General features: G+C 46.8%; 1 protein-coding gene across 3 annotated transcripts; it reads right to left on the bottom strand.

The window, feature by feature from the left end:
• Positions 1-399: 399 nt before the first annotated feature.
• On the bottom strand, positions 400-16,137 carry IL1RN (interleukin 1 receptor antagonist). 3 transcript variants are annotated; one of them, XM_011959484.1, is made up of 6 exons: positions 15,974-16,100; positions 13,866-13,928; positions 6,411-6,462; positions 4,485-4,573; positions 3,250-3,362; positions 400-1,753 (listed from the first exon to the last, which is right to left on the bottom strand). In XM_011959484.1, exons 3-6 carry the CDS (start codon positions 6,422-6,424, stop codon positions 1,538-1,540), a joined length of 432 nt encoding a protein of 143 aa, XP_011814874.1. In that variant the 5' UTR covers positions 6,425-6,462; positions 13,866-13,928; positions 15,974-16,100; the 3' UTR covers positions 400-1,537. The 3 variants fall into 3 exon arrangements, with proteins under 3 accessions (XP_011814874.1, XP_011814873.1, XP_011814872.1); XM_011959483.1 differs by lacking the exon at positions 13,866-13,928 and having other exon boundaries at positions 15,974-16,137; XM_011959482.1 differs by lacking the exons at positions 13,866-13,928; positions 15,974-16,100 and having other exon boundaries at positions 6,411-6,584.
• Between the last annotated feature and the right edge of the window lie 286 nt (positions 16,138-16,423).

Below are 16,423 nucleotides of genomic sequence, written 5' to 3'. Positions count from 1 at the left end.
ATGGACTCACACTGTATGCATGCTTTTGTGATTCTTGTACCCACATTATGTTTGTAAGATTCATCTGTCTTGTGAGGTGCAGCTGGCTGTAATTCATTCATTTTCTTTGCCAAGGAGCATTGTGTTGTGTGCAGATATATGATGTACGAATTCTTTCTGTGATGGGTGCTTGGGTTGTTTCCAGTAGAGGCTATTGTGGACAGTGCTGCCCCGCATCTTTTTTGCAGACAGATTTGCTCTCATATTATCCAGGGAGAGTAAGACTGAAGGAAGAAAGGAACTCTCAGAGAAGAGGCAGCCAGGCCCCAGCCTCTGGGGTGAGAAAGACACCTTGGTCTTTCAATTTCCCCAGCACGCTCTACTCAAAGCCTGTCAAGGCCAAGGACATAGTCAACAATATAGGCGTTTTCAATATTTTATTGTAAAACAGAGCTGAAGTGACAGGAAGTAGGGATCTTTGCAGCCAACATATACAGCACTCATTCGCTGAGTACCTGCCGAGCCAGGCTAGGTGCTCGGCCCTGCGTATACGAGTCTTTTTTCCTGCTCTGCAGAGCTCCCAGCCTGGTGGGGGAGACAGGCAGAGGCACAGTCATCTTTCACACAAGTCTCCAAGTGCCAGAAACTCTACAATGTCAAGGAGCAATTCATTCCTTCAGCAGAGGAGGAAAGAATCCCCAGGAGCCACGTTTGCTCAGTGCCTTAGGAGCTGAGAAACTTCTGATAGGAGGTAAAGTACTACAGGCAGCTGTAAAAAATCTGGAGTGGAGATGGAGCTTGGAGCCTGGGCAGCAGTGCCTGGACAGAGGAGTCCAGATTATGGAAGTGTTTTAAAAGGAAAAAATAAAATTATGGGGCCAACATAATACCATAACTTTTAATTTTTACAAATTGGGACATCACCAAAAACAAGAAAAAAAAAGGGAAAGCTGCCATTTACTTTCACCATCATTTCACAAATGCAGGAATATTTTCAGCCCCCAGCCTCTCCCAAAAGAACATAATCTCCAAATGAAGTGCTCTCCTTCACGTGGACTAAAAAAAAAAAAAAAAAAAAAAAATCAGGAAATCCTTAATTTTCATTTTCCACAAACTCTTAAAAACCTTCCTCAGGGGCTGGCATTTGTTTGTAAAACAGGGTGTGGGAGCCACTTGGTGGGGGATCATCAAGGGGCCTGATGTATCTGGGGCATGGGAATGTGGAATGAGGGAGGAGGAGGCTGTGGGGAGAGGAGAGCAGGCTGGGCAGGTGGTCGGGGTTTGATCCCGAATGCAGAGGCGACATGGAAGGGCTTTGCGCAGGGGCTGCTGTGCTCTGATTCACACATTAGAAAGATCATTCTGGAGGCAGCATGGAGGTTGGTCAGTTGAAGAGGAGGCAGAGTCCTGTGACCAGGTTCTTGTGACTCCTTCTGAGGATCCACCCCTCAAAGGCTGGTCCTCAGTGTCCCCATAGCCGGGAGCCCTGGGGCAGGGGGACTGGTAGTCCCTGCAGTCCTTGCCATGCCAGAATGGAAACAGGCAGGCCTGGGCAGTACTACTCATCCTCCTGGAAGTAGAATTTGGTGACCATGACACCCTCATCAGGCATATTGGTGAGGCTGACGGGCTGGTCTGCTTCCATCGCTGTGCAGAGGAACCAGCCCGGGCAGGCGGCAGACTCGAAACTGGTGGTGGGGCCGCTGTCTGAGCGGACGAAGGCAAAGCGCTTGTCCTGTTTTCTGTTCTTGCTCAGGTCAGTGATGTTAACTGCCTGGAAATCAAAAGACGGGTAGGTGAGAGCTGAGGCCTAGGAAATCCCGTGCTGCCTTCCTCTCTACTCCACACCATGACATGGCCCTCTGGACAGCCCAGAGTTAGTACAGGGGAAATGCTGTACCCTAAAAGCCCCCAGGTGCTCCTGTCTGCCACTCTGTGGGACTCTGGGACGCAGGTTTATTTATGTATTTATTTATTTTCCCCAGACGGAGTCTTGCTCTGTCACCCAGGCTGGAGTGCAGTAGCGCAATCTCGGCTCACTGCAACCTCCACCTCCTGGGTTCGATTCTCCTGCCTCATCCTCCTGAGTAGCTAGGATTACAGGCATGCACCACCACACCCATCTAATGTTTTGTGTTTTTAGTAGAGACAGGGTTTCACCATGTTAGCCAGGCTGGTCTCAAACTCCTGGCCTCGTGATCTGCCCACCTCGAACTCTCAAAATGCTGGGATTACAGGCGTGAGCCACCACACCTGGCCTGGTCCAGGTTTTTAGGACAACAAAGACACAAAGAGGCTGTCTCACTGTCACACCTTGATTTTGGGAAATCTGGCCACTCTGGCCTCGGACCAATAAGTCTGATAAATACACAGCACCATCAGCAGAAGCCAAGACCTGTAGAGTTGGTGTTCTGTCAGGGTTTGAGCTCTGAGGAGACGAGGTGGTGGTGTGTTCCATGCAACATCCTAGCCATCCCCACTCCTCATAGAACAGGCAATCACCCTCCAGAACACTGTCCCTGTCTACTGGTAAGGGATGTGACAGTGCCACAGTATGGCCACTCACATTGAGGTTAAGGTTGCATCCAGCCCCTGAGACAAAGCCATGTTTTCCCAGGGCTGGGAAACCCACTAATGTTACATGAGATCAAGGAGCACAGGGCTCTGGGTGGGGCACCAGCTAATCAATGTGAGTCGATAAGGATTGGAAGAGAAAGGTCCTGAGGATGGGCTTTGCTAGAAGCGGGCAGGTCCGAATGGGTTGGTGGCCTTTGAGCAAGGGAGTAGCACACAGAGATTCGGGTCATGTGGGAGACTGTTAGAGTGGTGGCCCGCAGTGACTGTGCCTCCTGGTGTTCACATTCCTATGCAGTCCCCTCTCACAAGGGGCTAGACTTAGCCACATGAGTGGCTTTGGCCAATAGGATGATGTAAGCAGAAGTTATAATAAGCACCTGCATGTTGAGACTTGTCTTTTTGGAATAATCACTTTTGAAGTCAGCCACCATGCTGTAAGGAAGCTCAAACTGACTCTTAAACACTGAGAGATCACAGGGAAAGAGAGCCTGGAGGATGAGGGACTATCTCAGATGCCCAGAGCAAGCCAGGCACTCTGCTGAATGCAACTGCCAAAGTGAGCCCAGCATGTTCCACTACATAGAACAGAACTACCCAGCTAATCCTGTTCAACCCGTAGAATCATAAGAACAAATTTTGGTTTTTTAAGCCACTGGGTTTTGGGGTGATTCGATATCCAAAACAGGTTTTTACCTCCAGCTGGAGTCTGGTCTCATCACCAGACTTGACACAGGACAGGCACATCTTCCCTCCATGGATTCCCAAGAACAGAGCATGGGGCTCAATGGGTACCACATCTATCTTTTCTGGGGAAGAGCAGAGGGGAGGGTCAGGTTAATAGAAGAGGAGGCAGCAATAATGAAGAGACCCTGGGTATTTTTCTGTCTCCCCTGGTCCCACAAAACTAAAATCCTAAGGTCAGAAGGGCAGAGAGGTCTCATCTTCCTGGTCTGCATCTAAACAGAAGATTAAACCAAGCACACTATCCAGTTACTCCTAGAGGCCTGAGTCTCCTGGATGTTGTTCCACATGATTTCCATCTTTCCCTCACTTTCCCCAGGATACCTGTGCTCCAGGTCAATAGGTGTGTTGCTGAGGGGCAGGGAAAATGGCACAAGGCCATGAGTGGGGCTCCACAGCAGCCTGGGGGTCTCTGAACCTCCTCTTTCCCTAAAAGGCCTCCATGCTCTCACGTAGCAACAAAAATCTCAGCCTCCTTGTGCTTCAGTGTGTTCATTAGGAGAATTACTAGGACAGGAAAGGTGGGTCTCATCCACTTTCAGAGTGAGGCAGGGGAGACAGAACGAGGGAATAGGGAAGGTGGGAAGGTGGAGGTAATACCATCCTACAACACCGAACAGGGGAGTGAAAACATCCTAGAAGGCTGGAACTAAAAGAATCGAACATCCCGTCGTCCAGCTGACATCATCCCACTGAAGGAAAAGCTGAGGAACAGAGTGGGTGAAGCTTCTTCAAGTTCATCCATCTTGTTTAATACATGGACCAGAATATGGCTGAGTATGGTGTCCAGGAATAAGAGACATAGCCCAGCCTTATACATGGTGGATTAATTTGGGATTGAGTTGGGGTTTAAACAACATAGGAACGTGGAGGCTTAATAGGCACTGGAGGAAGGGAACGGTCAACCTTGCCTTCTGGTATTTGCCCTTCCCAGCTGTGGTCCTGGGACCGCTGTGCCTATAGTCACTGACCCCTGACCTACACTCTACCTCTCCATGCCCTCTTCAGGCTGCCCTCATATGTGCCCTTTAGTAGCCAGGCCCTCCCAGCTTCAAACTTGAGTACAAAGACCCAATAAGGATGAGGACGTTGCACCTAGGGTTTGTGCAGGCAGGCCATGCTGCTGCAGACAGAGGGGCAAGGTGACCCAGTGCCCACACACATTGGCTTTCCTGGCAAGCACTCACCTTCTAAATTGACATTTGGTCCTTGCAAGTATCCAGCAACTAGTTGGTTGTTCCTCAGGTAGAAGGTCTTCTGGTTAACATCCCAGATTCTGAAAAGGAAAAGGACTCAGCTGTAGTGCACAGCTGCCATGGGCCCAGCCTTGTGCTTAGCACCTTCCTGTGTCCCCCAGAACTTGTCAAATTTGCATCCAGCTCTTCCCGGGGTATGGTATATTAGTATACCCATGGCATGCATGGATGAGAAGACTGAGGCTGACACTGGTTAAGAGGCAGGCCCAACCCTCACAGCTGGTGAGCAGTTAGCGCACATTTGACTCCCCTCCTCACTTGCTTCCCATCTTAGATTCCCAGGGCAGGCACTTCTGTTTCAGCAAAGCACACTGCAGAGCAGCAACATCCAAACAAACTTTCTGGGATGCAAAAATGTTCTATAGCTGCACTGCCCAATAGGGTGGCTGCTAACCATGTGTGGCTGTTGAGCTCTTGACATGTGGATAATGTGACCAAGGGTCTCGATTTTAAATTTTCTTCTCTTTTCATTCAATTAAGTATACATTTAAATAGCCACCTGAGACTAGTGGCTACCACAGCACCTAGTTAGAAGTTTCAAGAGACAGAACACCTTGCAGCTAACTCGCTCTGAGCCTTAGACCAGGAAGGTCTGTCCCTAGAGCCTTTCCTCCGTTAGCTGGTGACCTGCTCAGAGTCCTGCAGGAGCAGCTGCCCTTGGGAACAAGCAGGCTTCCTCTCTACCTCAGCCAGTGACTTGCTTCTGGGTCTCAATCCTTTCTTCTTGGTAAAGAGCCTCTCTGGTTGAGAGCAGGACTCAAAGCTGTGGGATGTAATAAACAGAGCCCCAGCCAGCATGTCCTGGGACCTGGGCCTCATATCCTCACCTGTGAAGTGTGGCTAACTCTACCCACCTCGTCAGGTGGCTCTGAAGAGCCTACACGCTCGAAGAGGGGTGGCCGGGCAAACCAAAGTGCTTTGCATATGGCAGCATTGGCCTGTTAGTGATTATCCTAGTTTCTAGATTTAGCCTCAATCTGGAGGGATTAGACATTGCCTGCTGGGGCCTCCAGGGGGATCTCCTGGAGCTTCTAGGTGATCAGAGCAGGCAGAGGCAACCTGGGGAAGCAGACAGTCCCCATATCTGGAAGGGAGAGACTTGTCACTCATACACCCACAGAACCTGACTTGCAGCCTCAACCCAGACAAATATGAAGGTCAGATTGGGGAAGAAGTCACCCCAACATGATTTCACTGCTGGAATGTCACGCGGCAGAGGGCATGCACAAGCAGTCCTGTCATTTCTATCAGCATCACATCTTTACAATAGTGATGATCTCACAAAGCCCTGATTCCATTTTCAAATCACAATGATTTTCAGGCATTTTACAATGCACAGAATCCTGTTATGCTGTTATCTGTGCATTTAATTTTCACAACAACCCTGTAAGGCACACAAGGAATTATCATGAATCTCATGTCACAGATGTCACAGATGGGGAAACCAAGGCCCCTGGAGAGTGGGACCCTCTGACGTGTCAGCACAGACAGGCATTGCTCGTATCAGTCTGGGCCTTCGGGCTGTGCCCTGGTGCCCCTCTCTGCTTCTCTGTCAGCACATTCAGCTGGGCCTGAATCGCAGCCGCACTCCTTGGCATGCATCTATTACTCACTGGGTTGCTGAGTCTCTGGGAAAGTAAGACAGCCCTCCGGTCATACCATCCACATCTGCGATATTTTGAAATACAAGTCCTGAAGCCCACACATGTAACAACCTCTTTCTTGAATAATGGACATCCTCTCCAGCCCAAACCCAGTTCTCAGGCCCTGTGGGACCTGGCAGCCCCCAGTAGCTGTGATATGTTTCCAGTCTCCAGCTGATTCACCCTCACCTCCTCCTCCTTGGGGTAGCCTTACCTGAAGGCTTGCATCTTGCTGGGTTTTCTCCCAGAGGGCCGGCCGACCGTCTCTGAATGGAACAGGAAGAGGAGGAGACAGATTAGGTGACTGCCGAGGCCCCTGCAGATTTCCATTCTGTGACTGCAGCAAGGCAGTGGACTGCCATTGCGGGCCCAGAATTGCGGTTTATAAAGAAATAGTCACTCACCCAAGCTAGGCGCCTGCCACCCTGCCCCACTCTGAGAAGCGGAAATACCCTCCTCACATTTCCAAAAAGAGAAACCCTTGCTGTTGTCACTTTCAGCCCTGCTAAGTGTCGCAATGGAGTGTTGTAACTGATTCCCTCCCCTTTTTCCCCTGTGCAATTTCCCCAAAATTGAGATTTCTATTTCCCCTTCATTGAGTTCCTGGGAAGGAACAATGGAAACCAAACTCCTTACTGTGCCTGACAGGTACCCGGAGTCTGTTTGTTGACTTTTTAAAAAACAGATTTGAGCAGAAAGGCCCTTTTTTCATAAAATGAAAGGGCTCCCTGCCTGCACATGGCACAGTCTCATGTCACTTTGTGTTCTTTAAAGGATGGACAGCCTTGGACTCCAGACCATAGATTGGCAAACAATCTGTAAAGGACGAGAGAGTAAATATTTTAGGTTCTGTAGGCCACGATTACTCAGCTCAGCTGTCTGTTTCACAAAAGGACATTGGCAATCCATAAAGCAACAAGCCTAGCTATGTTCCAATACAACTGTATTTGCAAAAGCAGGGGATGGACCGGATTGGGCCTGCATCTGCTGACCCCTGATGTAAAGTGAGTCCTTCTGAGAGGTGCTTTAAAATCAACTATTTTCCCACTATCTTACGTCTTTAAAGTTATGGTCTTGGGACGATGACATAAACTCAGCATTTGGACAGGAATGGGTCTAAATTCAACCTCTGCCACTTGCCATGTGCCACCCGTGTGCCACCTCGAACAAATCATTTCATTAGGTGAGCCTCTCTCTTCACTCTCAGAATGAGGGTGATCATGTCTTTTTCACAGATGGATGGAAGGAAGGAAGGAAGGGAAAGAGGGAGGGAGGGAGAGAGGAAGCAGGTGTAGGGAGGAAGAGGAGAACTTCTGGCCCATAATGGGTTCTGATACACATTAACTTCCTTCCTTACAATATTCTAGACAGGAAAAAGGTAAGCATGCTCCTATTTTATGGGTAGGAAAAAGTTGAAGAGAATTTCTGCATGATCTACGGGATGGACAGTGCTGGCGCAGAAGTATAGGTTGCAGTGTTTTAGAGCTGGACAGGAGCTTGGCAATCATCCTATCCCAACCTGGCATTATTTTCAAGAAGACTCAGAAAAGACTTAGACAAAAAAGTGATCTGTTCAAGGTCACACAGCTTGCTGATGGCAAAGGTATGCAGAGAAATCCAGGTCTTCTGACCTCCAGCCCCGGGCACTTGATTATTAACAAATGCTTCAGAAACTTTAAACTCTAACATTTAACACACTTTGGGAAGTGGCAAATAAGTAGGCAGGTTAATATACATCACCTCCTTCAGCTAGTCCTCACAAAAACAATCAAATGAACAAACAAAATGTCTCCTTGGCCCTCAAAGGAAGACACTATTTCTCAAACGTGTTTCAAAAAGAATGGGTGGGCTGGGCACAGTGGCTCACACCTATAATCCCAGCACTTTGGAAGGACGAGGTGGGTGGATCACCTGAAGTCAGGAGTTCAAGACCAACCTGGCCAACATGGTGAAACTCCATCTCTACTAAAAATGCAAACATTTAACAGGGGGTGGTGGCGCGTACCTGCAGTCCCATCTACTTGGGAGGCTGAGGCAGGACAATCACTTGAACCCAGGAGGTGGAGGTTGCAGTGAGCCAAGATCATGCCATTGCACTCCAACAACATGATCCTAGGTAACAGAGTAAGACTCCATCTCCAAAACAAAAGCAAAAACAAAAAGTATGAGTGACTCACTCAAGGTCATGCAGCTTGTGAGGACAGTACAAGAATACAGACAAAATGTCAAAATATTTACTACTACAGCAGTTGATCTTGATGAGTCTGACTATTTTCAACCAACAAATCAGAATCTTTCTCTCAACCAACAAATCTTCCAACCAACAAATCAGAATCAAACACGTTGTGTCCAAAGAGTTAATCCTGCAAAGGTGGAAGGCTATGAATGAATTTCCCAAAGGTTTAAAGAATGCATCCTTCAGAGGAAATAGAACATTTCTGCAAAATTGTGTCAACTCCCTGGGTGAGGGGTTTTTTAGGCAAAATGGCATATCTGTATTCCTGTACAGTCCTCACAAGCTATGTGACCTTGAGTGAATCATCCATCCTTTTTGACACATGTTTGAGAAATAGGGCCTTCTTTGAGGGCCAAAGAGGCATTTTGTTTGTTCATTTGTTTGTTTTTGTGAGGACTAGCTGAAGGAGGTGATGTACATGAACCTGTCTACTTATTTGCCACTTCCAGAGTGTGTGGAATATTAGGGTTGAAAATTTCCGAAGCATTTGTTAATCATCAAGTGTATCATTTTATCATCACACCCTCTGAAAGGGAAGGCAGCTAGCACCTGATTGGGATAGGTTCTCTCCTATCTGTCTTTCTTCAGTCCTCTGGAATTGGAAAGCCATAATTCTCTCAAAAATGTCCTTACAGATTGCAGAAGAGAAGTGGCTTGCCAAGGTATGGTGGAGAGTTCCATCCTGGCCACTGCCCTCAGACGGCATTTCAAGTAAAGCCCCACCCACAGTGTGGCTCCTAGGTAAATGTTTCTCTGACCCCAGTCTGAATTCAGAGAGAGAGTATTCTCCTGGAGAAAAGATGCTCGGGGCTCCTGTAATCTCCCTGCTCTGTGTCATTTCCCCACTGTGTCCTGAGAAGTGGCCCAGCCTGCCCTTTCTCCATACACAGAGGGTGAGGATGGGGGTGGTCCCTGGGGCAGGAGTTATGGAGTCTAGGTCTGAATCCCCCTGTGTCATTTCCGAGCTGGGCCACCCCACACAATGTACAGAGCCTGTCTTGGTCTCAGTTTCGTTATCTGATAGAGCTAATAATAGAAGCCACGTCATCAGTTACTATACAGATTGAATGGAATGCTGCACGTGATGAATCATGCCTTGACCCTGGCACTTGGGGAATACTCACACCGTGGCTTTTGCGTATGCTTCTTTACCCCAGCTAAAGTGGGAGAGATCAGGCCCAATGAACGCCCCAGCCCCTTGCTCCTGCCGTGCACTCCCAGCCTTCCTGCTCTGTATCCTGACCCACCCTCCTTTCCCAGTCCAGTCTCAAGCCTGCTCTGATTCCAAAGGAGGGGGCTGTCAATCACTGTGGCTTAGGGAGAGGAAGAAAGGGGACAGGGGAAGCTCTCTCCCTCTTCCTCACGCTTCTGGCCACAAATCCACTCTTGGTTTCATGTTACCTCACCCAAACAGTTGGCGTCCTTATGATTTCTGCCCACAGGAAATCTCTGACTAATCTTATTCTCGGTTCTGGGTCCTCAGCACCCCTCCAGTTCTGCTTCCTAGATGAAGCTTTAAGACCACAGCACATAAAGGACTATGCCTTCCCAGTCAGCACCCACAGCTTTCATCGGAGCTCCTGGTCATCACAATTGTATCTAGTGCCTTCTATGTGCTGAGCCCTGTGCTACCAGACACTAGAGACAACAGGAGTGTCTAAGCCCCATGTAAAGGGGTTTTGGTGAAGCAGAGCGATAGGGAAACCAGGCTGTCCGTGTCTTAGGAGGGACACTGCACTGCTGCAAGGAGACATATCTTGTGCTGGTGCCTGTAAAGCGTTTAGCACAGCCACCCACATGGGAAGTGTTCAATAGATGTTGGCTATTTCTCAACATTGGTTAATTGTATCTTTCAGTTCTAGGATTTCCATTTGGTTCCTTTTTTGTGTAATTGTTAGTTCTCTGCCAAAAATTCCAGTCTTGTGTTTTAAATCTTTGAGTATATTCTCCATAGTTCTTTCAAAGTCTGCCCCGATTCAAATCCATGATTTGAATCCCTGCTGGATCTCCATTTATGGCCTGTTTCTCCCTGATACAAAGGTCTTCTTGCATGTGCCTCATTCCTTTTTAATGACTGCTGAATACTATATATTAAACACTGTAGAGGTCAGTCAAGGCTCTGGGTGATTGTTATCTGTACCCTGAGATGGTTCACTTTTGCTCCTGCTGGACAGGTAGGCCAGGAGCCTTTCAAAAGCAGGTAACCTCTATCCTAGCAGGACTTGAGATCATTCAGAGGAGGGCTTCAGTACCTGTGAAGGCTGACCCAGATTTCCAAATTGGGTGGGGATTATCAGGGACCCTCCTTGTAGGTAGGATATAAGGTACAAATTTTATCTCCCCCACCAAGTTCCGTGAATGCTCAAAATCTCAGCTGAAGTTTTTGAAACCAGCACATGTGCCCAAGAGTAAAGGGCGCCAGTGCTGTGCTCCACCTCACTGGGCTCAGACAGTTCCTTACAGCCTTGGCCATTCTCTGATGCCTCCAAAGAGATCTTTTGGAAATATGTTTTGTCTAGCTTTTCTAGTTATTCATAGCAGTAGAGGTGGTCATAAACAATCTAGGCCAGAGGTATCTGATGTAATCTACTGTGTGGTTTTTTTTTTTTGAGATGGAGTTTCGCTCTTGTTGCCCAGGCTGGAGCGCAATGGAGCAATCTCAGCTCCCTGCAACCTCTGCCTCCCGGGTTCAAGCAATTCTCCTGCCTCAACCTCTCACATAGCTGGGATTACAGGCATGTGCCACCATCCCCCCGCTAATTTGTATTTTTAGTAGAGACAGGGATTCACCACGTTGGTCATGCTGGTCTCAAACTCGCGACCTCAGCTGATCCACCCATCTTGGCCTCCCAAAGTGCTGGGATTACAGGCATGAGCCACTGTGTCCGACCCATAATCTACTTTTTAAAAGTCTAATTATTCAGGATGGCTGGAGTTTGAGTGGCATTTAGAGGTAGGGGTAGGAAAAGTGATTTGAAAAGTTGGGTGAGGTCCAGAGAAGGAATGGCCTTTAATGCCACCCCAATGAGCTGGAAACTTACCTATTAAAAAACTGAATAAGAGGGTAATGTTGTCAGGTGTATTTTATTAAGATCATGTTGGAGACAGTGGACAGATGGATTAAACTTGGATGGGGTCATTGACCCTGAAGGCAGAGCAGTGCTGCACTGGTAAATGTTTAACAATTGAATCTCCAAGAAAAGTTTCCATTTGCCAATTTCCGTGACATAATACGCCTACCACGGATAATTTCAAGCTACTGACGTGATATCACTGAATGGGGAGCTGGGGAGACATATACACAATTGGATCCTGTGGGCTGCAGCACCCCAGAGAGGCAGGAAGATTCAGCCCTTCTAAAGGGAAATTGTCTCCACATTTCTCAGCTCCAACTTCCCTCCTCCTCAGCCCAAATGGCTCACCCCACAAGTTTCACCCCCCTTGCAGAAAACAATCCTTACTGACAAATCCAGTTTGTCGGGAAGCTTTAACAAATTTCAGTACAAACATTTTCATCTGGACCTCCTGGAGCTGCATTTGTGTCACCCAAGTACTATTTGTGAAATGTTGGCATCCAGCTTTGGGTGGACAGATGTGCACCCTGCCTTGTAACGACTTCATCTCACATTTAGTGGTTTCAGCCAACACTTGAATCCTGAGTGTCACAGGACACACCACACAATATGAGCAATATTGTTTTCCAAACTTTGTAAATTTTTGCTAAGGTAATGCTGCAAAGACTCCAGTTGCTCTTTCCGAGTCATGGGTAAATACTTTAGTACAAAGAATAGAAAGAAGCACAAGAAATACAAACCCCCAGGGTATAATCTGATGTCTTCTTTTTGTTAGTCCCCACTGACCCAGTCCTGCCAAGTAACCAAGTTAATTTTAACCAAATCCGTCAACTTATTAAAAGTTCCCTAAGGCAGCAGGACAGGTTTGGAGACATCTGTCCCCGAGTACCTCTACTCTCCAAGCTGCAGCCCCCAGGCTTGCTGCTATCAGAGTGAGCACCTCTGCTCTCCTGGATGATGAAGGGGATCAGGACAGCGTATATAAGCCAACTGTTATCTACAAGAAGCTGCTCTCCTCTTAGATCTAGATGGTTAACTTAATGTGAGTCCTTTCTGAGGTTCAGAACTTTCCAAGATGATTTTTGCCCCAGCAGTTTATGGGTTAGCTATGGATCTGCCCTGAAAGTCATTACTTATGTAGTTATCTTGTGTTTTCAGAGGTACATGTTTGCTCTTGCCTTCTTGGCTTTGATGATTAGTTTTATAATTCCCCTGCAGGCAGGAGGAAATGGAGAAGAACAGACACCATAGGGAAGGGGACAACTGTGTTGCTTAGTTGTTGTAGTTTAGGCTCTGTGTTACACTTTCACACAGATCTCCTTTTGTCTACATAACAGCTGTGCAACGTGGACAGACATATTGACACCCACTTTCAAAATGAGTACAAATTCATAGTCACTTTATAGAAGAACTCAAGGTTCAGGCTACTCTGTCTATGGAGTGGCCATTCTTTTATTCCTTTACTTTCTTAATAAACTTGCTTTCACTTTGAAAAAAAAAAAAAGGAGAAGAAGAAGGAGAACTCAAGGCTTAGAAAGATTAACTCACTTGCTCCAGATCCTGGACAGGCCAGGATTGAAACCCAGGTTTGTTATTTCTTCCCACACTGCAGTCCTGCTAAAGAGGCCGCTGACTTTTTTCTCTCTGCTTCATTGCATGGTTAACAGAAGCAAGAATTACATTTGTTCCTACGGTGTTTCTTTTGGGCTGAACTCCCATCTATAGAGTAACTATTTAGTTCATAATTGCTTGAAAATTCAGGGAGGATTTTTGATAATAAGGAAAGAAATGATTCTAAAACCTTACACAGGTTACAGGCAAAGCTCTTTACCTGGTTATGGACTAGAGTGACAATTATCTTGGTTTGTCTAGGACTTTCTTGACTTTATTACTGAAAGTTCTACACCTTGGCAAACCCCTCAGTCCCTGAAAAACTCAGATAATTGGGTTATTCTAAATTATCAACCCTTAAAGGGCACTGGCACCTCTGGTGGCTGTTGCTGCAAATTGCAGGCACAATTAATGATTGCAATTGTACCCTGCCAGTGTAGTCTGTTTTTATTAGCAGAGATGTGATCCATTTTATTAGACAACAGATAGATAGATAGATAGATAGATAGATAGATACATACATACATACATACATAGAGCAATCACACAGGAGTATTCAAAAACCTTAGTGAGTCTGCCACTTGGTAAAATAAACCATAGCAGATATATTAGTAATCAATCATTTTTGTTCTGATTAATTATTCATTAAAACATTCATCTTTAATTTCCTTCAACTATATAATCAAGATACTGTTCATATCTAGTAGCCTAAAATTGTTTTCAGACTTGGATCCTAAAAAGGATTTACCCTTTTAGTCAGCATTGTCTTCACCTTCTCCTCCTCCTCTACCTCCTTCTTCATACAAGTCAGCTGTGAGAGAAATGGTGGGACCCCATTGTGTAGAGAGAAAGCAGAGGTCCAGAGAAATGAATGACTAGTCCAAGGTAACACAAAGTGTATGCACATGGTTCCATCTCTATCCTTTACCCTCTGTTCTCACCCTTCCAGTTTCCAGTCAGAGTACGAATCCCCTCAACTTTTCTCTTCTTGGCACCCTGTTCTGTGCTTGGCAAACATTGATACTTCCCATATTCCTGGCCTTACTTAGATGGAGAATGTGGTTCCTCTGCCCAGGGAACATGGTGTCTTCACTAAGTTTATTGCATTTCTTTCCCAAATTCAATCCAATTCAAGTTCACACACATTTATTTAGCACCTATTGTGTGTCAGTTCAAAATATTTTGGGATGAACCAGTTTTAAGCACAGAGATTTATTTCTTCACAATGTATCACTATCTGGTTCTAAGAGTGGTTCCAGCATCCTACTTTACACATTTGAAAAACACATAAGACCATGGGCTAACATTGTAGCACAACCCACCAGGGACCATTGTACCCACTGGGGGACAGGGGAGGATCTGCTGCCCCCGGAATAACTGCTTGTGGTTGACAAAGCAATTCCCCTCTCCATGATTTCATTAAGTCTCTGTGCCCCCATAACATAGTGTAGTGGTTTGAAGACAGACTGTCTGCAGTCAACCCACCTCCTCCTCTTATACCAGCTGTCTGGCCATGGGCAAATTACCTAATCTCTCTATATCCATTTCCTCTTGTGAAAATGTGAGCAATAATAGTCCTTCCTCATGGGGTTATTGAGAGGATTCAGTGGGATAACCCATGTAAAGAGCTCAGCACGGCGCCTAGCTTGTAATGTGTCCATGACACATTAAGAGCTGACACTTCCACTGTGCTTACTACAAGCTAAGAGTTGTTCAGCTTCCTGTAGACCTCCTCTTAACACCCAGAAAGGAGAGTAAGGAAAGTAAGACCCAGAAAGGAGAATGGCCTGCTCATTAGAGGCCAATTTTATTTTATTTTATTTATCTTTATTTATTTATTTTTTTAAGACAGAGTGTTTCTCTCTGTTGCCCAGACTGGAGTGCAGTGGTGTGATCTCCGTTCACTGCAACCTCCGCCTCCCAAGTTCCAGCAATTCTCCTGCCTCAGCCACCCAAATAGCTGGGATTGCAGGCATGCACCACCACGCCCAGCTAATTTTTGTATTTTTAATAGAGATGGGGTTTCACCACGTTGACCAGGCAGGTCTTGAACTCTTGACCTCAAGTGATCCACCCACTTTGGCCTCCCAAAGTGCTGGGATTACAGACGTGAGCCACTACACCCAGACTCAGGGGCCTATTTTAAATTAGAAACTTAAAATTAGAGTCTACAGAGCAATGATCCTGAGTGTTTTTTCCTTTGTGCCACACAAATCCTAACCAGAGGTTGCAAACTGGCAGCTTATAATTTAAATATTTTATCTGCTTGCTTTATTGTCTTATTTAATCAGAATACTATATGCAATGAAATCAGAATATCTGACTCTTCTGGAAAAGTGAGAAGTTCTGGCCACCTGGGCCTGCATTCTCTTGTGACAACTATCTGGTGGAACTGACTAGTGCCAAGTCCTTAATTCTCCACAGTCCCCACCCTTCCCTGTCAATCAACCCTCAGACCTTGTGGCTCAGTGCCACATTCTATTAGTATTTCTCATTGAGTTCACACTGTTCTTTCTCTCATTTAACAGAGCTATTTCACCAATTTCCCTATTCTATCAACAGTGGAAAATGACCCCCACACTCCAAGGACTCTATGACTTTTGTCACAGCAGTCACCCCTCTCTGTTCACCGGCTGCCCCAGCAGGCACTAGGCTTGTAGCCCTTCAGAGTGCCTGCATGGTCTCCCATGGATGCCTCCCTGTGCCCAGGTCCCCCAGACAGGCCTGGAGCCCCATGCACTTGACATTTTCCTGGACACTTGTTCACCAGAGCCTGAAAGCATTTGGTAAACACCAATTGTAGATATTTTCCTCTCTCATTTCTCAGGTGGAAAAATAAGAGTGGAAGGAGCTTACCTAAAGCCATGGGGAGGCCTGATAGGACAGGAGGTCTTCCGCGGTCTTCTAGACTCTAACTTTAGACTGAGCTGCTGCCCATAAAGTAGCATCCAGGCAGTACCTGGGCCACAGCCCCTCCCAGGGTGGAGCTGCTCCTCCTTCCAGAACACCTCAGAGAGTACAAGGAGGAGCCCAGCCTCTCCTCCCACACACTCACAAAGGGCTGGCCAGCATGAGGACATGGGCCGGCTGATGGCTGACTTGATGGCAAGCAGGCCCCGTTTCCAGGAGAGTGACTCAGGCAAGCAGAAACCAAACTGGTTCTTATCTGCGTAAGATGAGAGGTCACATGTAGAGAACTGAGCTGGGCCTTCATGCTTACCCCAACCCGACTGCCGCCAGCTCATGCATGTGTGCACACATTCATTCAAAACACATGTGTTGGCTTAATCCTGTGTGCCGGGCACT

Source organism: Colobus angolensis, unplaced genomic scaffold (genome assembly GCF_000951035.1).
Source record: "Colobus angolensis palliatus isolate OR3802 unplaced genomic scaffold, Cang.pa_1.0 Scaffold498, whole genome shotgun sequence".
NCBI classification, from domain to species: Eukaryota; Metazoa; Chordata; class Mammalia; order Primates; family Cercopithecidae; genus Colobus; species Colobus angolensis.
This window is presented reverse-complemented; position numbering and strand designations above follow the sequence as displayed.

Excerpts from the sequence above, each read along its gene's own strand:
- IL1RN (XM_011959482.1), bottom strand. The coding sequence starts at position 6,526 with ATGGAAATCTGCAGGGGCCTCGGCAGTCACCTAATCTGTCTCCTCCTC. Across the intron at positions 4,574-6,410 it reads AGCAAGATGCAAGCCTTCAG|AATCTGGGATGTTAACCAGA; the intron begins GTAAGGCTACCC and ends TTTCCTTTTCAG. Across the intron at positions 1,754-3,249 it reads AGACCAGACTCCAGCTGGAG|GCAGTTAACATCACTGACCT; the intron begins GTAAAAACCTGT and ends TTTGATTTCCAG.